At 35.9% G+C, this 27,767-nt stretch overlaps 2 protein-coding genes, 9 non-coding genes and 2 pseudogenes across 11 annotated transcripts; 10 read left to right on the top strand and 3 right to left on the bottom strand.

Moving 5' to 3' along the window:
* Positions 1–1,088: 1,088 nt before the first annotated feature.
* LOC145557894 (uncharacterized) lies at positions 1,089–4,973 on the top strand. The gene is made up of 3 exons (XM_081619072.1): positions 1,089–1,705; positions 2,089–2,350; positions 3,833–4,973. Exons 1-3 carry the CDS (start codon positions 1,089–1,091, stop codon positions 4,328–4,330), a joined length of 1,377 nt encoding a protein of 458 aa, XP_081475198.1. The 3' UTR covers positions 4,331–4,973.
* Positions 4,974–14,879: 9,906 nt separating this feature from the next.
* On the top strand, positions 14,880–14,946 carry LOC145561214 (small nucleolar RNA U49). The gene has a single exon (XR_014093774.1). It is a non-coding gene; the product is annotated as a small nucleolar RNA U49 (small nucleolar RNA).
* Positions 14,947–15,208: 262 nt separating this feature from the next.
* LOC145561212 (small nucleolar RNA snoR2/U65) lies at positions 15,209–15,363 on the top strand. The gene has a single exon (XR_014093772.1). It is a non-coding gene; the product is annotated as a small nucleolar RNA snoR2/U65 (small nucleolar RNA).
* Positions 15,364–15,571: 208 nt separating this feature from the next.
* Positions 15,572–15,693, top strand: LOC145560863 (small nucleolar RNA SNORD14). The gene has a single exon (XR_014093459.1). It is a non-coding gene; the product is annotated as a small nucleolar RNA SNORD14 (small nucleolar RNA).
* Positions 15,694–16,009: 316 nt separating this feature from the next.
* Positions 16,010–16,131, top strand: LOC145560864 (small nucleolar RNA SNORD14). Its single transcript, XR_014093460.1, has one exon. It is a non-coding gene; the product is annotated as a small nucleolar RNA SNORD14 (small nucleolar RNA).
* Positions 16,132–16,687: 556 nt separating this feature from the next.
* LOC145560867 (small nucleolar RNA SNORD14) lies at positions 16,688–16,810 on the top strand. Its single transcript, XR_014093463.1, has one exon. It is a non-coding gene; the product is annotated as a small nucleolar RNA SNORD14 (small nucleolar RNA).
* A 270-nt stretch (positions 16,811–17,080) lies between these two features.
* On the top strand, positions 17,081–17,236 carry LOC145561221 (small nucleolar RNA snoR143). The gene has a single exon (XR_014093781.1). It is a non-coding gene; the product is annotated as a small nucleolar RNA snoR143 (small nucleolar RNA).
* Positions 17,237–17,346: 110 nt separating this feature from the next.
* On the top strand, positions 17,347–17,469 carry LOC145560865 (small nucleolar RNA SNORD14). The gene has a single exon (XR_014093461.1). It is a non-coding gene; the product is annotated as a small nucleolar RNA SNORD14 (small nucleolar RNA).
* Positions 17,470–17,929: 460 nt separating this feature from the next.
* On the top strand, positions 17,930–18,080 carry LOC145561213 (small nucleolar RNA snoR2/U65). The gene has a single exon (XR_014093773.1). It is a non-coding gene; the product is annotated as a small nucleolar RNA snoR2/U65 (small nucleolar RNA).
* A 197-nt stretch (positions 18,081–18,277) lies between these two features.
* LOC145560866 (small nucleolar RNA SNORD14) lies at positions 18,278–18,400 on the top strand. The gene has a single exon (XR_014093462.1). It is a non-coding gene; the product is annotated as a small nucleolar RNA SNORD14 (small nucleolar RNA).
* Positions 18,401–19,804: 1,404 nt separating this feature from the next.
* LOC145557895 (uncharacterized) lies at positions 19,805–20,326 on the bottom strand. Its single transcript, XM_081619073.1, has one exon. The coding sequence runs from the start codon at positions 20,324–20,326 to the stop codon at positions 19,805–19,807; it is 522 nt and encodes a 173-aa protein (XP_081475199.1).
* A 427-nt stretch (positions 20,327–20,753) lies between these two features.
* LOC145558683 (cytosolic sulfotransferase 15 pseudogene) lies at positions 20,754–22,044 on the bottom strand (annotated as a pseudogene).
* Positions 22,045–24,267: 2,223 nt separating this feature from the next.
* On the bottom strand, positions 24,268–25,384 carry LOC145560081 (cytosolic sulfotransferase 15 pseudogene; annotated as a pseudogene).
* Between the last annotated feature and the right edge of the window lie 2,383 nt (positions 25,385–27,767).

The following is a 27,767-nucleotide window of genomic DNA, read 5'->3' on the forward strand; positions in this document are numbered from 1 at the left end:
TTTCAATGTAGATTTATTTTAATATTTTTTAGCCCTATTCTTTTGAGCTGTGGTGGTTATGTTATGCTCTGTTGAGTATTAATAATCTACTAACGCCTGCTCTGTTCTGCTGACATTTACTCTTCTATGCCTTGCTCTACTGAAATTCACTATTCTACACTATGCCTTGCTCAAGAACTCAAAAAAGTTGGGCCTTATTTATGCGTGGAGATTAGACATGTTTATTATTATTATTATTATTATTATTATTATTATTATTATTATTATTATTATTATTATTACTATTATTTTTTTTAAGTTTAGAAAATGTTCTTTGTTTTTTTTTTTAACCTTTATATTTTTTTTAATGTTTAAGTTTTGTTTTAGTCCAAATACTCACTGATTTTTCTATCCATGTTAGTTTTATTCAGACTCTATGTTTTACATCACCTGTTGAAATCTTAAATATTGTTTTTGCTAGGCCTCATACCAGGATTTCCACCCTGGTCCAACTGTCCAAGATCTTAGGCCCATGGATAGCTCGTAATCAACCCATCGATAGCCCTACCAAGCCTAGTCCACGTAAAGCCCATTCTCATGTAGCGCTGTTTACACCAGTTCACCAACATTTAACTAATCTTCCAGTCAAAAATCAAAATCCAAGGGAAATGCATAGTTGTGCAAAAGGCTCATTTTGGATAAACAGATCATGTTATCCTTAGGAAAGTTTTTCAAATTATAACAAAATTGCTAATCGTTGTGCTAAAGGCTCAGTTTGGTTTGACGGAAAATGTTGTCATCGGAAAAGTTTTTCCACTTGTAACAAAATTGCAAATTAGTCGTAGAAAGTTTTTTTTTTAGTTGTAGAAAGTATAATAGTGGAAGGATATTGAGGAAAATAGGATATATTTTCCAAATATTCTATTAAATCTTTTGATAGCATATTTTTGGTAGTTAGTTATTATCTTTTGATTCTTTCCTAATTCTATCTTGATTGGGATTGATATAGCTTGTATTATATATATGGTTGAACGGTGATAATAATACTCAAGCTTTTCTGTTTTATCAATTCTACATGGTATAACAGCCAGTTATTTTTTTTCTCAGCCATGGCGGGTGATGAATCTCCACCACCTCCGCCACCACCTAAAATCGAAACAAATTCACCGTTTTATCTAGGAGCGCATGATAGGCCTGGCGATTTTATCACTCCGGTTCGCTTAAAGTTAGACAATTTTGATGCCTGGTCTCATGCGATCTATGTTGCATTGTCTTCTAGACGAAAATTTGGCTTTTTGGACGGCACAATCACCGACTGTATACCACCTGCAACCAAGGAGGACTGGGTTGTAATACATTGTATGTTGGTCTCGTGGCTTATGAATACTATCGATCCGGAGGTAAAATCTTTGCTTTCTAATTATGATAATGCAAAACGTTTGTGGGATGATTTGCATGAAAGATTTTGTGTGGTTAATGGTCCCCGTATTCAAAATTTAAAGGCTCAAATTAATAAGTGTGAACAACCTAAGAATATGACAGTGGCTGTTTACTTTGGGAAATTAAAGGTTTTGTGGGATGACCTTGCTAAATTGGAACCTTTAATCAATTGCAAGTGTGGACAGTGTTCTTGTAATGTGGGTAGGCAGCATGAAAAGAGGCGTGAAGATGATAGGCTTCAGCAGTTTTTATTAGGCCTGTGTTCCGAGTATTACGCTCAAACCAGGTCTAACATATTAGCACAAGACACTACAAGAAATAGGTCATTTTGCGACGGAAACCTTGCAACGGACTACAATTCCGTCGCAAAAAGGGTTAATTTGCGAGGGAATAAATTCCGTCGCAACTTTGCGACGGAAACAAACTTTTGCGACGGAATTTCCGTCGCAAAGTTTGCGACGGAATTTATTCCCTCGCAAAAGTTTGTTTGCGACGGAAATAATCGTCGCAAAACAATATTAAAAAAAAAATAAAAAAAAAACATTTTGCGACGGATTCTGCGACGGAAATTCCGTCGCAAAAAGTTTTTAAATTTTTTTAAAAAAAACTGAAGTTTCGCTGAAGGAGAGAGAAAAAGAAAACGAAGAACAGAAAGAGGAAAGCGTAGAGAGAGATAGAGGAAAGCGTAGAGAGAGAAAGAAAATCCGGCCACTTCACCGCCGCTGTCGCCACCGGAACGACCGGAATCCGGCCACTCACACCTACTAACGCCCACCCCTTCCGTTCACTCCCACTCACGCGCACTCACGCCCACCCACGCCACCCCCTCCGTTCAAGCCCACTCACGCCCCTCCGTTCGCCGGCGGTGTGCAGCCACCACACCACCCTCCTTCCGGCAGCCGGATTTCCGCCACAACACCCTCAAATCCCGGTGAGTATTCCACTATCCCCCTTTGTTTTTGTTTTCAATTTAATTTTAATGTAAACCCTAACTTTTTCTAATTATGTTTTTTAATTTAATTTGTAACTAAATTTTATTATTTAATTACTTGTGTTTAGTGTAGTGTAGTTTAATTTATATTGCAATGTTAGAATTAGTTTAATTTTTAAGATATATTGCAATGTTAGAATTAGTTTAATGTATGTTAGTTTAGTTTAAAATACATGTTAGATTAGTTTATAATGTATGTTATTTTAGTTTAAAATATATGTTAGTTAGTTTATAATGTATGTTAGTTTAGTTTAAAATATATGTTAGATTAGTTTAAAATATATGTTAGATTAGTTTAAAATATATGTTAATTTAAAAATACATGTTAGTGTATGTATGTTTATTTGAATGTGGGTAATTGTGTGTTAATTATATGTGTTTCATCACTAGGCATACATTCACTAGTGAGATAAGATGTCCAAGGATGGGTTAGGTTGGAGTGATAAGGACCCCTGGATATATGTCATCTAAAACCTCATGTAGGTTTGATTTTATGAAGAAAAGAACTTAGCTTGATACTTTGCTACTATTGTTTGTGACTGATATGATTATATGCGTGAGTTGTGTAGAAGTTGTGACAATGAAACGAACAGAGCGTAGCGGTAATAACTAGTTTTCGCCCATTTTCAAGCCACTTGTTTCCTATATTGCCACTTATGAACTATTTCAAGCCTCGAACTCAAGTAACTATGTTAGGTAGGTGTATTATGGTCAAAAATAAGCTCATTTGATAACAAATGTGAGAAATAGGCAAGTTAGAACCAAAAACGCCCCATTTTCGCCCATTTTTTCTAGTTTTAGGACCTAGTGAACCTATATTGCCACTTATAAACAATTTCAAGCCTCAAACTCAAGTAACTATGTTAGTTAGGTGTATTAAGGTCACAAAAATAGGTTCATTAGATAACAAATGTGAGAAATAGGCAAGTTAGAACCAAAAACGCCCCATTTTCACCCAATTTTCCTAGTTTTAGGACCTAGTGAACCTATATTGCCACTTATGAACTATTTCAAGCCTCGAACTCAAGTAACTATGTTATTTAGGTGTATTATGGTCAAAAATAAGCTCATTTGATAACAAATGTGAGAAATAGGCAAGTTAGAACCAAAAACGCCCCATTTTCGCCCATTTTTTCTAGTTTTAGGACCTAGTGAACCTATATTGCCACTTATAAACAATTTCAAGCCTCAAACTCAAGTAACTATGTTAGTTAGGTGTATTAAGGTCAAAAATAGGTTCATTAGATAACAAATGTGAGAAATAGACAAGTTAGAACCAAAAACGCCCCATTTTCACCCAATTTTCCTAGTTTTAGGACCTAGTGAACCTATATTGCCACTTATGAACTATATCAAGCCTCAAACTATTGGTTCTCATTCTTTATTTTTATTTCTGCATTGTATATCCTTTGTTTGTTACAGGAGGCGTACCAACACAGACAGGAGGAATCAAGAACCCAGGGTTCCCAACTGTCTGAAAATGAAATTTTCTTTGAGGCGGCTGGTGGTCGTAATAAGAAGGGTCGTGTTAGAGGTCTTGGTGTTGGTGCTGACTTGTACTACGGCACATCTAGGGGACGAGGATCGGGTTCTTCCAGCCAATACGTACCGTCGGTCATAACTCAAATGCAGGAAAACTTCCACAAGGAGTTGAATGAGAGGGTGGAAGCAATTGAGAGCCAGATCGATAGCCGTGTGGCGGAACAGCTCGATGCTCGAGTGGAGGCTCGAGTGGCAGAACGGATGGCTGAAATCGAGAGGAAGAACAAGGAGTTCTTAGAGGAGTTAGCCAGTAGATTTACAGGATTGACCACTCCTTTCACTTGTTCTACGATTCAGCCTCAGATTCGAGACCCCAGGAACGACCCGGGTGGTGGTGGTGGTGGTGGTGCAGGCCAAGGACAGCCAGCTTGTGTTTAGTTAGGTGTCATTTTTCGATTTTTGTATATGGATGACATTGTAGTTTAAAAAATTATATCATGTACCGTACTTGGTAGTTACGGCTACGTGTTGTATATATTTGAATTATGTTAGGGCGTGGACTTTTTGACTGAAATTATTTTAAATGCACGTATTTTATTAAACAAGATTGCATGAATACAGGTTCCAGGAAAACAAAACAAAATACAAAAAAATTAAACAGGATTGCAGGAATACAGGTTCCAGGAAAAAAAAACAAAATACAAAAAAAAAAAAAAATTAAAATTACAATAACTTTGCGACGGAATTTCCGTCGCAAAATTTGTGACGGAATTACATTCCGTCGCAAAATTTGTGACGGACTATTCCGTCGCAAAAGAATCCATTTTGCGACGGAAATACATTCCGTCGCAAAATTTGTGACGGAATATTCCGTCGCAAAATGACTCCTCTTGCTACGGAATTTTCGTCGCAAATGTTGTTTTCAGCTACAACTACCTTTCCGTCGCAAAATCCGTCGCAATTCGTTTTGCGACGGATATTCCGTCACAAAAGGACTGTTTGCTACGAAAGTTCGAGCGACGCCATGCCTGTGACGGAAATCCGTCGCAAAGTCACTTTGCGACGGAATTTTGCCAGTTTGCGACGAATTATTTCCGTCGCAAAACGGCCCTTTTCTTGTAGTGAGACCCACTGCCTACTTTGAATAAGGCTTACTAACAAGTTTCTCAAGATGAACTTGTGAGAGGTCTTGATCGTGTTCGTGAGGAGCCAGTTCAAGCGGCCGGTTTTGCTGTTCGAACAGGTCAGCCACGTGGCCGTGAGGGAGTAGATCGTGGTGCTAATGGTTCGGTGTGTGCTAAGTGTAAAAAGGGGGGTCATGAGACTTCGCGGTGTTGGTCCGATAAAGTCTGTAATCATTGCAAGAAACGGGGACACATAGAGAGCAAGTGTTTTGATTTACATGGTTATCCGTCTAGCACGGGTGAAGGCAGCCAGGGGGGTCTCTCTCGGCTGGGCGTGGTCAGGGCTCGGTGCGTGCCAATGCAGTATTGGGTTCGGCCGCATCATCTCCTGGACAGGTGTTTTCAAGTGAGCAATGGAAGGCCATCACAGGGTTGTTTGGTAATGTCAATGTCTCTGAAAATTGTTTGAGTGGTAAGTTTGATGTTACTTCATGGATTATTGATACCGGTGCCACTCATCATGTTACCGGAGATGCCTCTTGGTTGTTTGATACAAGACCTTTTGAGTGTCCCGTTGGTTTACCTAACGGGGACACTGTGGTTGCTTCCTTAATTGGTTCTGTTCGTTTATCGGACAAACTTACCCTCAATGGGGTGCTTTATGTCCCTAATTTGAGTTGTAGCTTGCTTTCCGTTTCTCAACTTGCTGAGGATCTTAATTGTACTGTCTATTTTAACTCTTATATGTGTGCTATACAGGACCAAGAGAAGGAGCTGATTGGAACGGGAGCTAGGAGGGACGGACTATATTATTTTAGCAATACGGACTCGGTGCATCATGTTGGCGTTGTTGGAGCGATCTCAAATTTGGAGTTGTGGCATCGTCGAATGGGACATCCTTCCGAGAAAGTAGTTAAGTCACTTCCTCATGTTAGTAGCAATAAAGATTGTTTAGTTAAGGGGTGTGAAGTATGTATGCGTGCTAAGCATCCTCGAAATAAATTTCCTCTAAGTGATAGTAGAGCTTCTAGGATTTTTCAGAAAATATATTGTGATTTGTGGGGTCCATATCGACACCATTCGTCGTGTGGAGCTCGTTATTTTCTTACTATTGTTGATGATTATTCTCGAGCGGTTTGGATTTATTTGTTGATTGATAAAACTGAGGTTCTACGTATGTTTTTGTCGTTTGTTGCAATGGTTGATAGACAATTTTCCCAGACTATTAAAATTGTGCAAAGTGACAATGGTACTGAATTCAATTGTTTGTTTGATTATTTTCGTACCACTGGAATTATTTTTCAAACATCTTGTGTGGGTACCCCTCAGCAAAATGGTAGAGTTGAGCGTAAACACAAACACATTCTTGAAGTTGGGAGAGCTTTGAGATTTCAAGCAAATTTACCTATCTACTTTTGGGGTGAGTGTGTTCTTGCCGCAGCTCACCTCATTAACCGAACTCCTACTCCATTGCTACAAAACAAAACACCTTTTGAATTGTTGTTTGATAAACCTCCGATTTTTGATGCCATTCGTACTTTTGGTTGTCTTTGTTTTGCTCATAACCAAAAGACAAAGGGAGACAAATTTGCAAGCAGAAGTAGAAAATGTATTTTTGTGGGATATCCGTTTGGCAAGAAGGGGTGGAAATTGTATGATCTTGAGTCTAAAGAATTTTTTGTCTCCCGAGATGTGAGGTTTGTAGAGGATGTTTTTCCGTATAGTACCCCGGAGGATGTGAATATTGTGTCCCATGATGATTTAAATGGCGTTGTAGATGATGATTTCCGGGAGTGTGAATTTTTGGATGATGATAAGGGGGACGTACTTGTTGACACTACTGGTAGGAATACTGATTTGCAGGCAGCCATGAGCGTAGAGCACGCAGCTTCTCACTCGCAGCCACCTGCGGGCGCAGGTAATCCCGCGGCTGGGCAGACTGCTCATCAAGAGCCTGTCCCAACCGCAGGTAATCCCTCGGCCGAGGGATCAGTCACAGAGCAGCAGCAACCCAGCACAGTCGAGCCTACTGCTGTTGGGTCTGCCGTGCCGCACACTAGCAGCCCCAATGTGACCGAGCAACCACAACCCGCCACTCCTGAGCCGCCACAAACGGAGGTATTGGGTAGGGGCTTTCGAGAGAAAATTCCTTCGGTGAAACTTCGAGATTATGTCACTCATTCCGTCTTTGCTAATAGTCCGTCTCCGTCCACTCCGTCCTCCAACACTCCTTCAGGTACCCCCTATCCTTTAGCACATTATATAAATTGTGACAAGTTTTCTGTAAATTATCGCAAGTTTCTTGCAGCCATTGTTCATGATAAAGAACCAAAATCTTTCAAAGAGGCTATGAGATATGAAGGTTGGAGGCAATCCATGAAAGAAGAGATAAAAGCTTTAGAAGATAATGGCACATGGACTTTAGAGCATCTTCCCCCAGGTAAGAAAGCTCTAGGAAGTCAATGGGTTTATAAGACAAAATTTTTGTCTAATGGTGATGTTAAGCGACTCAAGTCTCGCTTAGTTGTGTTTGGCAATCATCAGCAGGAAGGTATAGATTATGGTGAAACTTTTGCTCCTGTGGCTAAGATGACTACTATTCGAGCTTTTCTTGCAATAGCGGCCTCTAAGAATTGGGATCTCCATCAGATGGATGTCCACAATGCCTTTTTACATGGTGACCTCGATGAGGAGGTGTACATGAAATTGCCCCCCGGTTTTGAAAGTTCTGATCCGTCATTGGTGTGCCGCTAGAGAAAGTCATTATACGGGTTGAAACAGGCTCCGCGATGTTGGTTTGCGAAGCTTACGTCAGCTTTGAAAGGGTATGGTTTTATTCAATCCTTGTAGACACCCATTTGTGTCTCCCCAAAACCAAACCCAGTAATGAGTGCCTTTCACGTCGAATCATAATCGAATGAAACGAAAGTGTGGAAAGGTCTAGTGTTGCGGAAAGTTTTCTTTTCTTTTCTCTTCTCTCTGTTTTTGAAAACTTTATTTTAAGAAAACAGCCAATCCAGTTTGGTTGGTCCATGATATGGGTCCAATAGTAGTGTAGTTGGATGGGGCTTGCAAAGACCTTTCCAACGATATATTATAAGCCCAATTCCGATGAATATTGAGGAAGTTATGACCAATTTACTAAACTGGGCTTGGTTTGAGCTTTAAGTACGGCCCAGTGATCTAGGGGAGGGCCTAATATGATTTATCATTCCTAATGTAATTAAGAATGGTTTTAGTCTTCTAGAACATTCTAGAAGGTTCTTATCGTTCTTAATTCAATTAGGACTCTTAAGAGTTTTAATTAGATCAAATAGCATTTTCGACTGAAATTATATTATTTTATCGTCCAGTACGGTAAAATTATCAGATTTTCGAAAACGCGTTGAATTCCGAATTAGCGTCCAACCCCAGGCCTTGGCGCTTGGAACCAGGATTGGCGCCAGACGCCAGCATTGGCGCCTGACGCTAGCCACTGGTCCTGGCGCCAATGAGCCAGGGCTGGCGCCAATGTGTTTTTGTGGTCTTCAGACTCTGTTTTGATAAATTATCTTTTTTTGGATGATTTTCTCTATAAATATCGTATCAAAAACTCCGTTTTCATTCATCAACAATCATCAATTACCATTCATTAATTCTCTTCATCTACAAACAATTCATCTTTTTTCATCAATTTTCATCAATTTTTAATAACATTAATTCTTTAGTATTCTTTTCTAACTTTGTTTTTTTAATATAAAATTCCGCATTCACAAGATCTAGAAACACCTAGCCATATTCGAAGTTGCCTTCGCCCTAGACGTGAAAGGTTTTAATTTCTAAGGGTTTGGTCCCAAATCTCTCTTTCAATTATTTAATTTAATTGTTTTGATTATTATTTTCCTTGAAGTTACTAACGTGTGTATTTTGTTATTAGAAAGAGGTACGAGGCATCCAAGTAAGTACTTTAATTGATTTTATTGATATTATGATGTAGATATCATGTCTATATTGTTATTATGATATTCCTAGTATCATGTCTAGGGTATTTTTAATATTAAATATGATTGCTATGATGCCTTTTATTCTCTTCCTAATATTTATTCATGTTAGTATCATGCCTAGGATCTTGCTATTATTATGCTTTAATATTAACATGATCATGATTATGAATATTATTATAATTTAATTTTATGATGATTAATATTATTGTTAATGATATTGATTATTTATTAAGTTGCTTGATGATTTATTTATTTATTGCTTGATCACCTTTATTGCATGTTAAAGGGAATTTGTACTTGTAATCACGCTTAATAAGATAATTAATAATCTTGTTTAAGGTTAATTGTGATTACATTTCAAGTGATCGCCAATAATAGTTTATTTGTGCATTAATATTCAACCAACATAGATTAAACAGGTTTAGGGTTAACCTATTGATTGTATGTTAATCAGAAAGCGCACATGAATACGAGCAGAATAAAGTAGAGGCCTTTTATTAGGGCAGGTTCAATCTCTTTTAGGTTGGATTTGTACCTTCATCCCCGAACCCTATTTTGGTTCATGACCTTATGGAGTTGACGATCTCTTGGATCGTTAAGGGGTGTAACCTTCACCTCGTGAACGGTTTACAAGTTCCTTAAAAACTTGTTGGCGACTCTTTTGCTCTATCTTCTTCCCTTTTGGACGCCACCGTACTTTAGTGTATGATCACAGTGGGGTTCAAGCTAGTGGGATTTTAAAGGCTTGAAACTATTCCCTACAATCCTACTCAGATTATTCTCTTTTCACATATACTAGAGGCAAAATCCAGATTAATGTCTTGGTGTACGTGGATGATCTTATTATTTCTGGGAACGATTCCGCTGCATTGTCTGTGTTTAAGACATACCTAGGTGACTGTTTCAAAATGAAGGATCTTGGTCCTTTAAAGTATTTTTTAGGTATAGAAGTGGCTCGTAGTTCCTCTGGTTTGTTTTTGTGCCAACGAAAATATACGTTGGACATTATTTCTGAAGCAGGTATGTTGGGGGCGAAGCCGAGTGGTTTTCCTATTCCTCAAAACCATAAGCTAGGCCTGGCTACTGGTGAGTTGCTCGCAGACCCAGGGTCATATCGACGATTAGTCGGTCGTTTAATATACCTTTCGGTTACACGACCGGAATTGGCTTATTCGGTGCATGTTTTATCTCAATTTATGCAAGAACCGCGTTCTGAGCACTGGGAAGCGGCCTTGCGTGTGGTTCGATATTTGAAGGGTAGCCCTGGGCAGGGAATCTTGTTAAGTGCAACTAGCGATCTAACTTTGCAGGGTTGGTGTGATTCAGATTGGGCGACGTGTCCCCTTACTCGTCGTTCTTTGACTGGTTGGCTTGTTTTTCTTGGTCACTCTCCTATCTCTTGGAAAACCAAGAAACAACCTACGGTGGCTACTTATTCGTCTGAGGCCGAGTATCGGTCAATGTGTTCTGCTACTTTGGAGTTGAAATGGTTAAAAGCCTTGTTATTGAGTATGGGGATTCAACATCCTCAGGCGATCAAGTTATTTTGTGATAGTCAATCGGCCCTTTATATTGCTAAAAATACAGTTTTTCATGAACGCACTAAGCATATTGAGGTCGATTGTCATTTTGTTCGGGATGCAATTAATGAGGGGTTAATATCTCCATCATATGTTCCTACTTCTTTCCAGTTAGCAGATATTTTCACCAAGGGACTTGGGAAGTCACAGTTTGATTTTCTTCTTTCCAAGTTGGGCATCTATGATCCTAGTGCTCCAACTTGAGGGGGGGTATTGAGGAAAATAGGATATATTTTCTATTAAATCTTTTGATAGCATATTTTTGGTAGTTAGTTATTATCTTTTGATTCTTTCCTAATTCTATCTTGATTGGGATTGATATAGCTTGTATTATATATATGGTTGAACGGTGATAATAATACTCAAGCTTTTCTGTTTTATCAATTCTACAAGGAAGATGATGGATGGGATAAAGAATAAGGACTAGGGAGTTTGATGAAAGTTACTTTCTTTAATAAGCATTGGGAGAACTTTTTTCTACTGCTTAACAAACCAAAAAATAAAGAGAGGAAAAAGGTTTCTTTTGAAAAATATTTAACATACACTATTAATCCACATTCATATAAGGTCTGTTCTCTTCAGCTTAATTTCAGTTCAGTTCACTTCAATTTCTAATTTCCTTATCTCATAATTAATTCAGTTGAGCTCAGTTCAATTTAGCTCTAATTAGTTCAATTCAATTCAATAAATCAGAACAGACCCTTAAACTATACGCTCGTAATATTTAGCCTTAGTACCTTAGGCCCAAGCTCAATAGATTTAGTGGCCCCTTTCTAATAGGTGCCCAGCCCTTTGGTCCGGTTTTGTATCCTGTATTGGGCCGGTTTATGCAATATTTGCATAAACCAAACACAAATCCTTTAAATACAAAACATGTGATAGCATGGATTAATGACTTTTTTTCCCCAATTTCAATATCAGATTTATAGAAGTATCTCATAGCTTCATACACTTTCATGGGATGGGTTGAGACCTGGCCCTAAATATTTATGTTAAAGATTCACCTATATGGCTAGACACTGCCTATACGCTTAATTTGAACACCAAATTCGAAGTACGTAGTATATATTATAGAACGTGACCCCTCTAATGTTTGTTTTCTGGGGCTGCCAATATACGAAGTATAAGGCCTTGTTTTTTTAAAATTTCTCAACAGGAATCCAATTATTATTGTTATTTTTTAAGGTAAGGGAAGCCAATTAGCATTATTGCCTTGTTGGGAGTTATGGACCTTATTATGGTTAGCAAAAACGATATTACTAGTATTCATTAGTGTAACATAATTGTAAGCAAAACCTTATTTGCTGTACTCTGTAACTAAATAAAATAATGTTTAAAAATTAAAATAAAAACTATGATAGTGGGAGACAAATTAAAATGCACTTGATAGACTACAAAAATAAATTATGTTTGAATATGCAACATGTTAGCAACTACACGTACAAACACCCGTGTTTTTGCCTACCTTCTTCAAAATTAATGTTTAAATTCATTAGATCATTAGATAAATTGAATAGCTATGCTAAATTAAATTAACATGGATCACCATAACTTTCATAAGCAGTGGTTGCACAACAATACCACATTTGCTCTTAGATTGCTCTTAGTGCTGCCACCAGCCTCGGCACCATTAATGTCACTTCCGTTACATCTAAAAATGCGTCTGCCACCGGCAATACCACATTTGGCATCATCGCCAATCTCGTTTGTCCCACAACCACCACCTCCTTTGAGGAATCGTGTCGCGGTGGGAGCTGTTGTCGGGGGTAGCATATTGGTAGTGGTAATGTTGGTTGTTTTGTTTACTTTTTTGTTTAAGAAATGGCGGGGTAGAAAAAATAGTTATGGCCAAATCAAAGAAATAGCGCTTGGAACGTCTACTGGTCTTCTGCATCCTTGATCAGACGCATGTTCGTAACACTTTGTAAACACACTATAAATTTTCTTGACAATATACATAGATCAAAATTCAAAAGTTTGTAAATGTACAAATTACTCGTGCTTTTCTATGAAGACATTATAATTAGAATGATTAAATGGGGGTACTAAACCGCATCCGGTATTTACCGGGTAACGCCCGTATTTTTATATGAACTCCCTTAAGTAACCCTTTCTTAAATATCTCTTTAATTTTCTCTCTCTCACTTTCACTTTTACTTTTCTCTCTCTTCACCTTAAAAATTTCATTCACAAACACCACCAATCAAATCACCACCACCAAGCAAACCACCACAATTCCGTCACCACCAAACAAAGCCACCATAATTCCGTCGCCACCAAGGATTGCAACCGGCTACAAGGGACGATATCAATCGAAAAGGTAAGGGGGTTGGCGTCAGGTATTTGTTTTTATTTTTTATTTTTTTATTTCAGTCGTTCCAGACGAACGCCTGAAATTTTAGGATGTTCCATGGAAGGAACACCTGAAATTTTAGAATCCCCCCTCGAACATTGTAAAATTTCATGCGTTTCCCCCTACAACATTCTAAAATTTCAGGTGTTTCCCCCCTTGAACGCCTAAAATGTTAGAATGTTCCAAGGGTGATTCTAAAATTTCAGGTGTTCCTTCTATGATTACGAAAAAAAATAAAAATAAAAATAAAAAAATTCATAGCACTTACCGACTCCCTATGCTCCGACGATCTTTCTAGTGGCGTCATTGCTTCCTTAAACTCGTTCATTCACCGTTTGTGCTAATTGGTGTAAAACAAATATTTTAAAAAAATATGACATGGTGGTTGTTTGTAGGTGATGGTTGTTTGGTGGTTGGTGGGGTAACAAGTTAGAGAGTGGTTAAAGAAAGTGAAAGTGAAAGTGAAAGTGGAATAGGGTCAATTTTATATGGGGAGATGTTTGTAAAGTCATGTTAAAATACGGGCGTTACCCGGTAAATACTGGACGTGGTTTAGCAATTCACTTGTTGATTTGTTGTCATCATGTTTGTATAATTATGGTAATGCTGTGACTTTTTTTTTAAGGCCAATACTTTGACTATATACGGAGTATTTTGTAACGAAATGATATGCAAAATGCCCGAAGTATATATGGTTAAACAATTTTCTTATCTTTGTCCAAAGTTTAATTACTTTGGGAGCTCTTGATTTAATTTAATAATACCATCCGCTTAAGATTTCACTAATAATATCTGGGAAAAATAAATGCAAAATTTAGGGCCTGTTCTCTTACGTTGGGAGAACCTGATTTAGTTCATTTCAGTTTAGCTCAGTTCAGTTCAATTCAGTTTAGTTCAGCTCCTAATTTCCTTCTTTTATAAAATATTCAGTTCAGTTAGCTCAGTTGAGTTCAGCTGATTTCAGTCAATGAGAACAAGCCCTTAGTACTCCCAACATAATATTTCATACGGAGTATGTAAAATGATGCATTGTGATTAGTTCGAGATTGACATGGAGAATGACTCAATTAGACACAACCCTCAAAACTAGTTAAAGCAATTAATTGTCCTAGGTACAATTTTTTTGGGTGGGTAAATTAAATAGGTATCCACATTCATCTCTTGTTGTTTGTACTTATACTTTTTGTTAGAATTGATCATTATATTGACTTGACATAAACTTCCTAACAATTCCAACCTAATTAAATCAAATTGACACAATTTGAACCTGAACATTTTAAATCCAAATCAAATTGGCAAATTTTAAACATGATTTAAAGTTTTTTTTTTTTTTTTCCACAAAGATTATTGTGAAATCATATTTAGTACTCCAGGGTAACGCTATACATAACCCGTAAGGCTACATATAAACATTTAATATAATTTTGAAAATTCTATAAAATTAGAAATATATGACAAAAACACGCATATATTACTGTAATTAGTGTGTTTTTGTCATGATTTCCTAAATTTTAACAATTTTTATAGTGGTTTTTTTAGGACAATTTTTAAAGTGTATGAAAATAAAGATATATGCATTCTAAGACACGTTTTGAAGACCGTAAAATGTCAAATATGACTAAAAAATAAGAACAGAGGGAGTAAAATATGGGTCATGTGGTTAACCATATTGGCATATTAGGATTATTAGGTCCAGCAGTTCTAACCGATGAAGCTTGACGACCAACATTAAAAAAAAGAAAACTTAGGTCAAATACATGGGCCCATAAAACCCCAGCCCAACCCAAAACCATTCCACAATTAGGGTTTCCCAACCCTCTTCCTCCTCCCTTAAAACCCCTCATCTCCATCTCATTCTCTCACTCATTCACTTCCTCTCATCTTCTTCCCCAAATTAGGGTTTATGTTTTAGGGTTTTTCAATTTCAATCAATCAATCATTTCTCTCTCCCAATGAAGAAAGATTCCCAAAAAAAGATAGGAAGTGCCGTCTGACACTTTAAACAAACAGATTTCGAAGGTTTAGAGTCTAAAATCTCTCAAGAACTCAACCAATCTCCGCCGTTGATTCTTCCTTCATCCGCCGTTGATCTTCCCATCCACCGTTCATTTCGGTCGGGAAACCTCGTCTTTTGTCGGCTTAATCAACATTCCCCGGTTTTTGGTTTGTCTTCTGATTTTTTATTCTCTGCTTCAATTTCTGTTGTGTGTGATTATGAACGGGTCTCTGAGGGAAATTTAATTTCGATTTTTAAAACTTTTTTATTTAAAATTGACGGTCCGATGCCACGTCGTTAATAGCATATATTGCGATGATTATCGATGCTATGATTAGACCAAGATTAAGCTTTAATTAGTGTTTCGCATTTTGATAGGAATCCGTTGGTTTTTATTTCCATGATTAAACGGAGCCGTTTTGTGCGTTTACATTTTTAATTTTTGAAATTACAATTAAATTTGTATTATGTAGTCAAGGATGAAATTAAAATCAAAGTTGGAATTACCGTCTGAATATTTTGATGATTCTTGACTCTCTTACTGAGGCTACATAATATATACGAGCTACATAATATATATGAAACACTTTATTTTTAAAAGTTGTTAATTTTGATTTGGAGTTGTAATTAATTTGATTAAAGAGGTCGATGATGCTAAATTTAAAGGCTTGTTTCTCAAAACATTCGCAGTGGCCGCCTAAGAGCTTTCGTCTGCGCAGACTTGAGAGCTAATGCTGTTTTATCCTTCCTTGGATGTCTGAGACCTCTTTAATTTATCATTTTACCCTATTAATTTTCAAAAATATTTTTATTTTTTATTTTGATAATTAGTTAGGTTACTTTTAAATTAGAAGTGTAGTGGTTAAGTATGTTTGGAAATTGGCCAGTGATGAATTACATTAAAAAAATGTTGGAATTACCGTCTGATATTGATGAAAGACTTTTTTCCTGAGGCTAATTATGTTGATGGGTCATTGAACTTGGAGTTGTAGAAACTCGATTTGTATTGAATTTTCGATGGCGATATCAGGAGATGTGATGATCGTTTTATTATATATTGACGAGTTGAAGTATGTGAAGAGGTCGATGATGATAAATCTTAAGGCTTGTTTCTCAAAACATTCGCAGTGGCCGCCTAAGAGCTTTCGCCTGCGCAGGCTTGAGAGCTAATGCTGCTTTATCCTTCCTTGGATGTCTGAGACTTCTTTGTGTACTTCAACTTTGCCAAAGCAAGTAGTTTTGTGATGATATGCTTGACGAATAGACATTCTATATGATAGACATTGTAGTTGACCAAAGCATTAGGCAAGGAGCAAGTTACGCTTTCTTTGGATTGAAAGAAATGAAAGGAAAAGAAGAGCCGAGAAAGTAAGGGAGACAATTTTTCTTTTGGGTAATAATCTCTCCAAAATTGGAGAGTTAGGGAAAATGAAGCTCATCTCACTGCTTCCTCTTTTTCCCTGCCATGTACTTCTTTCTTTTCTACCCAAACAAAGGCGTTAAGGTTATATTTAGAGAACAGAGCTAATGGGTTTAATTGCAATATTCTTAGGTAGGCTATATGGATATGGACTTTGACTATGTTTGTCCAAGGTTGTGATGATCTATTGCATTTACATTTCATATTTTCGAGTCAATTGCTCCATACCTTCAGCTTGATGAGTATTTGCGTGTGTTAGTTTGGGCTCTTAATTGTGATTTGCTTCTGTATTCCATTGTTGATAGTCACAGTATTCATATACTGAAGTATTTAGAAGAGGTCTATGAGGATAATTTTATAAGGCTTGTTTCTCAAGACATTCGCAGTGGCCGCCTAAGAGCTTTCGCCTGCGCAGGCTTGAGAGCTGATGCTGCTCCTATCCTTCCTTGGATGTCTGAAGACTTTTCTATTTACTTCATATTTGTCTTTCAACTAGTTGAAATGCAACCAATTTTGGTTGTTTTGCAATGAAAAATTCAATTGTTTAACACCACATTCATTAATATTACAGCCAATGTAATAAAATTTCAATTTTAGCTAATAGACTGCCCTTCCTAGGTCTCTGTCCAATAAATTTAGTTGACTTACATTCATAATCCTTGAAATGTTAAATATAATTGATATTGCACCTTTTATGTTATTTATACCCACTAATTAAATCCAATAATGGAGTATTATTACTCAAGGTGCTTATAAAAATAGCTGCTTTTATTAGTTTTGATGAAAATCAAACTGATAAAAAGCAGCAGCGGCCAGACAACCGTAGAGATGGATCCACAGCTGAGGTGGCTAATTATGCTCCTTATCTACTAATTCCTTCTCACATTTTTTCGTGGAATTATTTATTTATTTATTATTATTATTTAAAATTTAGATCTCTAAATTTAAATATTCTACAATGATTAATCTAATTGAATCATCTTGCACAGAAGGTAAGAGATCTATGATGATAAATTTAAAGGCTTGTTTCTCAAAACATTCGCAGTGGCCGCCTAAGAGCTTTCGTCTGCGCAGACTTGAGAGCTAATGCTGTTTATATCCTTCCTTGGATGTCTGAAATCTTTCATTAAACTGTCTTTCAATTTAGTTTTCATCAAAAATACAGGTTGTAAAGTTTTAGTATGGTGTTTTAGAAGGCTGTTGGATGTACTTCGTAGTATCCCATAACTCTTTAAGAATATATCAATCTCATTAGCAAACCTTGTACCCCATAATTGTTTGTGAACTGTAATGTTTTCATAAAAATGTACTGAGTTATGTTTACTGAACTTGTACATTTTCTTTATAAATAGAATCTAACATTATAAAATTCTGTCACATTATTATTTTAGTTCAAATAAAACCTTCTATTTGTGGCATTTGTGTTCTTATTTCGGGACAAACTAGCCTGTTCCCCCAACTTAAAGGAAGGTAAGACTTTTGACTTTATGAGTAGGGCTGAATAGGCTTTGATTATTATCATTTATTTGAACTTTGTTGTGATTGGAATTTTTTTCTTTGTTTTTTCTTTTTATTTTTTACGGTCCGATGCCACATCGTTAATAGCATATGCGATGATTATCGATGCTATGATTAGACCAAGATTACACTTTAATTAGTGTTTTGCATTTTGATAGGAATCTGTTGGTCTATTTGTAGTGATTAAACAGAGCCGTTTTGTGCTATTACATTTTTTAGTATTTGAAATTATTAAGTTTGATTATGTTGCTTAGGATGAAATTAAAATCAAAGTTGGAATTACCGTCTGATATTTGATGATTCTTGACTCTCTTTCTGAGGCTACATAGAGACTTTGTTTTTAAACTTTGTCAATTGTGATTTGTGGTTAAAATTATTTTGATCAAGAGTTATGATTAATTTGATTAGAGAGCTCAATGATGCTAAATTAAAAGGCTTGTTTCTCAAAACATTCGCAGTGGCCGCCCAAGAGCTTTCGTCTGCGCAGACTTGAGAGCTAATGCTGTTTTTATCCTTCCTTGGATGTCTGAGATCTCTCATTTAATTCCTTTCGTCTTCAAATAAAATTTTCATTAGAGAATATGTAGATATTTCCATCGTTTGTTAACTATGGAGTATCATTTTTTTTTTCAGTAATGGACAAAACTTGCGAAGTCATTTAGCTGATAAATATTCAAATCCTTATCTATCCATTTCTTCTCTTTTCTTTTTCCTTTTATTTGAATGGCTTTTAATTTTATATGAGTAACTCATAATCTTGTTAAACCCATATAACAAAGGTTAAAGTGCATTTAACAAGACTACTTCATATTTTGAAAGCATAATAAACAAGATGTATAATGGTTCACTCTTCAAGTGGAAATATGCATAGCTTTTTTTTGTAGAATTGCACTACATAAGTCAGGGCTTGTTCTCTTACGTTGAAATTCAGTTCAACTCAGTTCAACTCAGTTCAGCTCCTAATTTCCTTCTCTTATAAAATATTCAGTTTAGCCAATTCGGTTCAGTTTAGCTGAGTTCAGTCAATGAGAACAAACCCTAAATCTAACATTATATAGAGTACCTAAATTGTTCTGTTTTGCATGCTAACTACTACCTCTGTTTCAATTTACTCGCAACAAAGGAATATTTTATGTCTCATAAATAATACCCCTTTGTTGCGAGTAAATTGAACCGGAGGTAGTATTATTCTTTGTTTGAAGAAGATTTGTTGCATTGACTTTTGTAAATAGAAGCTAATTACACAATAATGTACAGTCCAAAATTGTACCAATTACATACAATGGAAGACAATAGACTTGTACGGAATATAAAAGTCAACCTAACTCGATTTTTCAAGTGGCCTAACTGCCTAAGGCAAATTTGTGTACGAGTTGAGCATGGGCAAATCCTTTGTTATCATTAGCTGACCCGTGAGCACGAAATACCGCACCGCCTATCGAACATCATCCCAATGCCCCGGGGAAGCTTCAATTTCTCCAAGTCAAAGTTAGAAGAAAAATGATCAGATTTCCATCCTTTAGCTTTGATATGTTTAGACCGAATTGAGGCTTCTATACTTTGTTTGGAGATTCTATTCTGTTAAAGTTCTAAAAAACTTCCTCGGATTTTCGTATTTTTACAACTTTTGCCATCCAAGATATCGATATTTGGTTAAAATTTTCCATTTAATTCAGCGTTCATATTAAGTAGATGGCCACAAAGCTTGTATTCTTTAGTAATTTTGCTACCACGCTAATAACAGAGTATGCACTCCTCTGAACACTAATCTTAATTTTTTTTGTAACATCAACCACATTATAAAAAACATCCAAGTTAAAACAGAATCAAATACCATTTCATTAAGCTCACATTTTACAACATTATTCTATATTAACAGAAACTACAACATTAAAAAAAAAAATAATACAAAAACCTTCAACTTTTAAGGAGTATTTTTCAAGTATTAAAAAAAAAACCCTCAACTAAAGTAGGTTTCTTCTCATCTTGTTCTTCTTCATCTTCTTTCTTCCCCTGAATCTCCAATCCCCTTAACCCATCAACACAATCCCCGCCTTGGCCACCGTCATTACCACCAACAATTACAACCTCATCATCTACCTCCTCCCCATTTTGCTCTCCGACCACCACCACATCACCCGCCGCCTCACCATCTCCGACCAACTCGCCACCCTTCCCGGCGGCGCATGCTCCCGGAGGCGATTTCTCAGGTTCAACCCCCACCAATGCATCCGACGGCGCGTGTTTTTCAATCCAAGGATCACTCACACATCCGCCGTCGATCTCGTCATCGTCGCCGGCGAAAACAGAGGCGGCGCGTGAGCCAACGGCGGAGGCTGCTTTGAGAAAAGCTTCTTTGATCAAATCTGGAGGTAAAGCGCAGTCTTCTAAGCCGGCGTCTTCGAGATTTGGTGGCCGGATTTTCTGGAGAAGGGTGAGGTTTTCTCCGGTGACCTCCATTTTTGCGATGAGAGAGAATTAGGGTTTGATTGAGATTTGAGAGGTGTTTGATTTGGGAAATTTAGAAGGATTTGTTTTCAGGAATTTCTATTTTTGGTGGAATGTTCGGGAAAAGGATATGTGATATTGTGGTTTGGGTTTTATATTGGGCTGTGAAGCGGTTTATAGGCAATTAGGCAGCCAATTTTGGGTTTGTTTGGTTATAAAACTTTTGTGTGCGTCTATGATCTCGGCTTTGCTAATAATCATCGTTAGAAGGTCAGCTCAATCAAAAGCTCTAATTAGAAAATTAAAAAATTTATACCAGATCAATTATATCAAGTAATCATGGATCTAAGCCTCTAATAATAAAAGAAGTTTTTTTTTTTTTTAATTGTTGACAATTGTCAAAAGAAGGCTAGCTCTCAACTAACATTAGACAATAACGAGCAAATTTAAACCTCTTAATCAAACTAATACAAAAGCTAAAAGGGGATTGGGGTTACAGACAATATAAACTACTTGGCAATACAAATAAGGGGGTTGGGGATATCCCTAAGCCGTTCCAAGCTTGTTCCCTTACACTTGGTACCAAGCGCTAGGAAACATATTTAAGAATAGAAATAAATACAAGCGTAGATCACCCATCATATGTGATCGATTATTTTACCACAAAGCAAATACAAATTAAAGCACATTTTAGTTAAGGTTATGATGACAATCATTCTTACATATATGTTAAACCGGTATCGTAGAATTTTCCTTCCATAATCTTCCCAAGCTTCTCCACCATGGATGGAGTCAAATGATTAGTCCAATCTCCTACCACCCCTTTACGGAAGAAAATATCATTTTGAATAAGAGGATAAACTTGTTCACTATCTACCGCGACCTTTTTCATATTATCAATGCTGCATAACTTGATAATATTATCAATGACACCTCCTTGCTCCTCTTGATTTGAAAATGGAAATCCTATAAATTCCGCAATTATTTTCAATTGAGGTTTAGGATCTGCCTTCAAATCTTCGTACTTAATAAACAACACCTTCTCCGGCCTCTTGAGGCTCTCCCTCCAATACCCTAATGCATGATTAGGGTACGGTCCAAAAGGAACTTTCCCTTCACAAAATATGTCAAAAAATTGGTTAAACATGTTAGGTGGCATATTAGCCTTGTGACTATCCACTTTTTTATAAAACAACCAAGAGGACACAAAAGTGTCAAATGGGTTTCTAAAGATATGTATGATCTTGCTCTTTGAGTCGCCCTTGATTGAACTTGGCAAGGACGAAAATGGGATGTGTGTACCAAAAAGCCTAGGAGACTTAATGGTGCTAAGATTTGGACTCTTTGATTTAGCATAAATATTGGACTCGAATTGGGGGACTAACTCATGAGGGTTATGAGTGAGTAAGGGGCTCTTTGAAGGTGGATGATTTGCGCGGTCACAAATGGCAAACACCAAGGATTTGAGCCAAGTTGTGCCTACTTTGCGAAAGCTGGTTGCGAAGATATCAGTATCTTGAGCTTCAAAATGGTTTTGAAAGGAAGTTATGCATTCAAGTGTTGGAGCCCAAAAGCCTTGGTAGAAGTACAAGGGATAACCATCAAACCACAACTCTTTTGGTAGGGAGTTTTTCAGTTTTTCTGTGTTTGTTGAAATAATGGTTTCCATTGCTTAAATGAAATACACAATTGCAAATACAAGAGCTATGATATTGATATAAAGAGAGCATGGAATAATTAAATGACATTATTGATGGATTTCTTTTTTAAGGGTACTTTAATATATAATTACAATGATCGATTTTGTGCAATGATATAAAAAGATTACTAATGACAAAAAGTCATGCATGGACCGTCGTGGAGTGGGACGTGGGTATGATGTCTTGTTAATTGTAGTATTACTTAATCAGACCCTCGTGAAGCAGCTGAAAAAAATAAATATTAAAAAATTTCATGTTATTAGTTTATTTATTGATGTATTCTTGCATGATTGATTTACCTCTGGTAGTCCGTAACGGTAGACAAATTAATTGTTACTATGTCCCATAGGCCATAATATAGTGTCCGACATTAATTTTATACCTCCACATTATTCTTTTTAATTAGCACTTAGCCAGGTAATGGATAGAGTGTATAATTAGTAAAAGTAGAGGCATTTTATATGACAAAGGAAAAATAAATATAAACATTTAATAAAGTTTTAAAATATAAAATTAAAGTATTTTCTAGTAAAGAAAAAAAAAAACATAATGACACGAAATTTTGGGGACACTTTAGGGTATTAAAGAGCAAAAGTATTCAAAAACATACAATTTTGAATTTACAAGCAAGCCTAAAATGTCAAGATTTAATGGATAATTAAATAAATATATACAAAGAATGAGCTTGCTTAATCAATTAAAAGTGTTTAAATTAGCCTAGGGCACCATTAATGAAAAACATATTACCTCCGTTATAGGTTATGTGCAACGATTTGACATAAAGTAGAGAGGAAAAATGTCGCACATAACCTGTAACGGAGGTAATATATGTCAAAAAAGGCATTACACTATTGCATGACAATAGGCCGGATCTGGCCCAGACCCAGATTTTTGGAGGTGGATCCAAATCCACGGTCTAAAACAATCAGACTCAGACCCAAATCCACATGTCTAGCGTGTCTAAAATGGGTCCAAAATGAGTCTAACAATAGTTTTATTATACTACGTATATTTATTAAAATATTTAAACTATCCTATTACGATAGTGTGACTACTATAAATTAGGATACATTAAATAATCATGATAGTACTGTACTAAATTACTACTTCATCTGTTTTTTTTATTTGACCTGTTTCTTTTATCACGCTTGCCAATGCAAAACTTTAGCGATCAATAACTTTAATTATTTACAAGTAAAAATTATAAAAGTTGTATATTACGATAGTACTTATTGAGACGAATTAAAAAAGATATCATATGAATATATTTTTCCTTACATATCATTCATAAAAAAGGTCAAAAGAGAAGTGTTGAATAGTGTAAAAGTCAAAGCGGGTCAAGTAAAAAAGAACGGAGGAAGTAGTTCATAAACAATCCACATATTTTAAATAGAAAAAATTCTTAAAAACAAAGTTGTAGCATGCAGCAAGCTAAGTCTTCTTTGGTGCATTAAGTCTTCCATTTCATATGATAGCACTATTAAATTCCATTTCGTCATCTATTTCATCATCAAGATTCTATAATATGAGAAACCCAAATCATATGGGTCTAAACCTTTTAGACTCGGATTCAAACCCTATCCATTAAAGTTAAATTCAAATCCGATCCATCCAGTTCTGTTGGGTCTAAAATTTTAGGACCCAAACCCTATGATAAGGGTCGAGTCTAACATGGTATAGGTCAAGTCCTAGACCCATTGCCATCAATCCTTACGTTCTTTAAAAAATTGCCTCAGATCAACAATCTTCTTTAGATCCTCTCTAATGGTGAAACTCAAGTGAGTATTTTAAGGAAAGAGAGAGTATTTTTTTGCAATGTATACCAATAAGTTGGTATCTAAATTTAGCAACTCCAAAAGAAAGTTGCTAAGTTTAGATACTCAACATTGAGTCTCATTTGACAAAAAGTGTGGGTCCTTTGTCAATATTCTAATATATTTTGTAATTTTCTTTAAGTTTTACCTTTTTTTTAATCTTATAATATTTGAAATTAAAAAAAGAAATGAATTTGGTGAACTATAAATTGAAAGTGACATTTTTATATTTTAGAGAGTTTTACCATCGGGAAATTAGGCTTCACATGAGTTGTGAAATTGAGAAGTAAGTACGGTACCATTGAAGGTAAAAAAACAACTCATTTTGTATTTTAATACTCAAATTTGAGTCTGACCATTGGAGATGATCTAACTTTAATTTATAAAGAGTTTTAATGAAAGAGGATTCTAGGGACTACTTCTTAGAGACATGTAGGACTAAAACAAACAATAATTCATTTATAACAGAGGAAATAAAAACAAGCAATCTTACATTAGGCCAGAACCACTAAATTTCTCTTGCATGAGCTTCTCAAGTCTCTCAACCATAGATGGACTCAAATAATTAACCCAATCTCCAACAACCCCTTTTCGGAAGAACTTCTCATTTTGAGTTGAAGAATAAACCCTACCCCTCTTTTTCGACGTTGCGACGTCTTTTAGCTTCTCTAAGCTACACAACTTGACAATGCCATCAATAACACCTCCCATCTCTTCTTCTTTCGAAAACGGGCATCCTACAAACTCCGCCACTTTCTTTAAGTGAGGTTTAGGATCCGCCTTCAAATCTTCGTACTTAATAAACAACACCTTATGTGGCCGCTCTAAGCTCTGCTTCCAGTATCCCAACACATGATCCTCAAAAGGACCAAACGGAATTCTCCCCTCACAAAACATATCAAAATATTGACCCAATAACTCTGGTTTTAGAGTCTTATTATCATCCACATTTTGATAAAACAAAAATGATGACACCAAGGTGTCAAATGGGTTTCTAGAAATGTAAATGATTTTGCAATTAGTGTTCTTGATCGAACTAGGCAATGAAGGATAAGGAACATGGGTACCAAAAAGTCTAGGAGACTTAAGGCTACTAAGATCCGGACACTTCGATTTAAAGTAGGTGTTGGACTCTAACTGAGGGACTAACTCATGAGGGTTATGAACGAGTAAGGGGCTTTCTAAAGGTGGGTGATTTGCGCGGTTGCAAATGGCATACACAAGAGCTTTTAGCCAAGTAGTACCGGCTTTTCGAGCACTTGTAACAAAGATATCAGCATCATGAGCTTCAAAATGGTTTTGAAAAGCAACCAAGGATTCCAACTTTTGAGTCCAAAATCCTTGGTATAGGTACATTAGGTTGCCATTGAACCATATCTCTTGTGGGAGGGAGCTCTTTAGTTGTGTTAGCTCGGCTTCCGTTTTCGGTACGTGTATGAGGCTAGAGGAGTTCATTATTGCTTACTAAAATGATATGGAGTAAAAGTAGAAGAGATAAAGAAAGATCAAGAAAACATGAAAATCACAATGAAAGGAACTTAAGGAAGTGGTGTATATATTAAATAACAAGTCTTGCATTTACTAAGAGCTAACATCATTGTACACTTACCATTTACACAAAGTCTTATATGTGGCTGGCCACACCGTGTGGCCAACCATTATAGGGGTTACTTTGCTAGTGTAATGGGGGTTACTTGATCAGTGTTAAAAGTGTAACTTCATCATTGTTATAGAGTTACTCGGTCACTGTTATAGGGGTTACTTGATTGGTATTACAAGGGTTACTTAATCAATGTTATAGGGGTTACTTTAAGTAGTCACACGGTGTGGCCGGCCGCACACAAGACGAGGTATACCATTTATTGGTAAATTTGAAGGTGGGACATGAAGGATAACGTTAGGTACGATATCTTTAATTGGACAGCAATTAATAGAGATGAATAATGATCGATGATAGTGAAGGAGTACGTTGTTGCTTTGATGGAAATAAATTATAAACTCCCACTTGAAAACAATTTTATTGATTTTTTTTTTATGGAGACGTCGAAACTTTACGAGAGATTCTTTTTAACCCTGTGTATCATGAAATATAATGAAATTATTCCCACTAAATTTTTTCAAAAAGCATACTTGTAATAATTTTGGTTAGCTATTTCTGTTACATAGTCTATTATGTACCTAAGAAATGAGAATTCCTAATGATTTTCTCAACTCACAACTAGACGGCTACAAAACTATCTGTCAATTCAACCCGCAATCGATCCATATTATTAGATATCCGATCTGAGTTTTATTTTGAATTGGATATCAAATGCAGATTTGGATACTGATTTTCAAGATTTTGGTTATCCTTTATTTGAAACATATCCAAATGTTTCGATTGGATATTAGATATCTAAATCGATATCAGAAAAAATAAAGGCTAAAATAGTGAAATATATGAAGTTATAAATTTTTTAAATGTCCATATGAAACTGACCCTTTGTTATTAACTCATTATAATATTCTTAATATATTTTCTTTTATTTTGTTAAAATAGATTATACAACTTAGCGATTAAAAAGCAATAAAATTAATATAATAAGAAAATAATCATAATCAATTTTAATTAATATTGAATAATGGATATTCGAAGCGATCCAAATGATTTTGGATATAAGATATCCGAAATTTTCAAATTGGATTCGGATATCAGTTTATGATATTTCGGATATCTAAACCAAGGCTTATTCTCCAGACTCTATCTGTCACATCAACTTTCCACTAATTTTTTATTATTTAAATTTATACAAGACTTTCTCCAGATTCATACATTATCCCAAGACTCATTTGTCAATATATATATATATATATATATATATATATATATATATATATATATATATATATATATATATATATATATGCCAAATGATTAATAATTTTGGAATTTTTTTGACTTTTATTTCGCCCAAAAATAAAAATTGCCGAAATGTTTACCATGGTCCCTAATACCGTCTGGGAGACCAATTAGGTGAGTGGAACCATCCTATTTGCCTTTAAACGGCCAATTTAGTGGTTTACAACTTGTACCAATTTAATTAACTCAAGCCTACTACGAACATTTATGGTTTAAAACAGTGTTATATGACCCCGAGATATATCCCTCAAAATCTCACAACTTTTCGACACTGGGCCTTGAAACCTCAAAAAATTCTAAAAACCCTTCAATTTCGGAATTTTTTTTAACTTTTTTTCGCCCAAAAAATAAAAATTTCTGAAATATTACCATAGTCCTTAATACCCTCCGATATTCCAATTGGGTGGGTGAAACCACCAATTTGCCTCTAAACGAACAATTTACCAGTTTACAACTTGCACCAATTTCATTAACTCAAGCCTACCACGAACATCTATAACAACAAATAATGATCATATATGGTTCCAAATGACATTATATGACCCCGAGATATATTCCTTAGAATTTAAGGACTTTGACACTGGGCCCTGAAACCTCCAAAATTTCTCAAAAAGTGTGGATATTAGCCTTCAATTTTGGAATTTTTTGACATTTTTTCGGCTGCTAATAAAAATTGCCGAAATGTTTACCTTGGTCCCTAATACCATCCGGGAATCCAATTGGATGGGTGGAACCATCCAATTTGCCTTTAAACGGCCAATTTACCGGTTTATAACTTACACCGATTTCATTAACTCAAGCCTACCACGAACATTTATGACAACATATAATGATCATTTATGGTTCCAAACGGCATAATATGACCCCAAGATGCATCCCCTAAAATCTAAAAGAATTTCGACACCGGCCCTCGAAACCTCAAAAATTTCTAAAAAAGCGTAGATATTAGCCTTAAATTTTGGATTTTTTTGACTTTTTTTTGCCTGTAAATAAAAAATTTCCGAATGGTTTACCAAATTACCATGGTCCCTAATACCCAT

This window comes from Chenopodium album, chromosome 9, assembly GCF_948465745.1.
Source record: "Chenopodium album chromosome 9, dcCheAlbu1.1, whole genome shotgun sequence".
NCBI classification, from domain to species: Eukaryota; Viridiplantae; Streptophyta; class Magnoliopsida; order Caryophyllales; family Amaranthaceae; genus Chenopodium; species Chenopodium album.

What these genes read in the sequence shown, in the direction of transcription:
- LOC145557894 (XM_081619072.1), top strand. Translation starts at nt 1,089, where the DNA reads ATGGCGGGTGATGAATCTCCACCACCTCCGCCACCACCTAAAATCGAA. An exon ending in GAGTATTACGCTCAAACCAG is followed by an intron (nt 1,706 to 2,088) that starts GTCTAACATATT and finishes GAAAGCGTAGAG; the next exon opens with AGAGATAGAGGAAAGCGTAG. An exon ending in CACAACACCCTCAAATCCCG is followed by an intron (nt 2,351 to 3,832) that starts GTGAGTATTCCA and finishes TGTTTGTTACAG; the next exon opens with GAGGCGTACCAACACAGACA.
- LOC145557895 (XM_081619073.1), bottom strand. Translation starts at nt 20,326, where the DNA reads ATGGAGGTCACCGGAGAAAACCTCACCCTTCTCCAGAAAATCCGGCCA.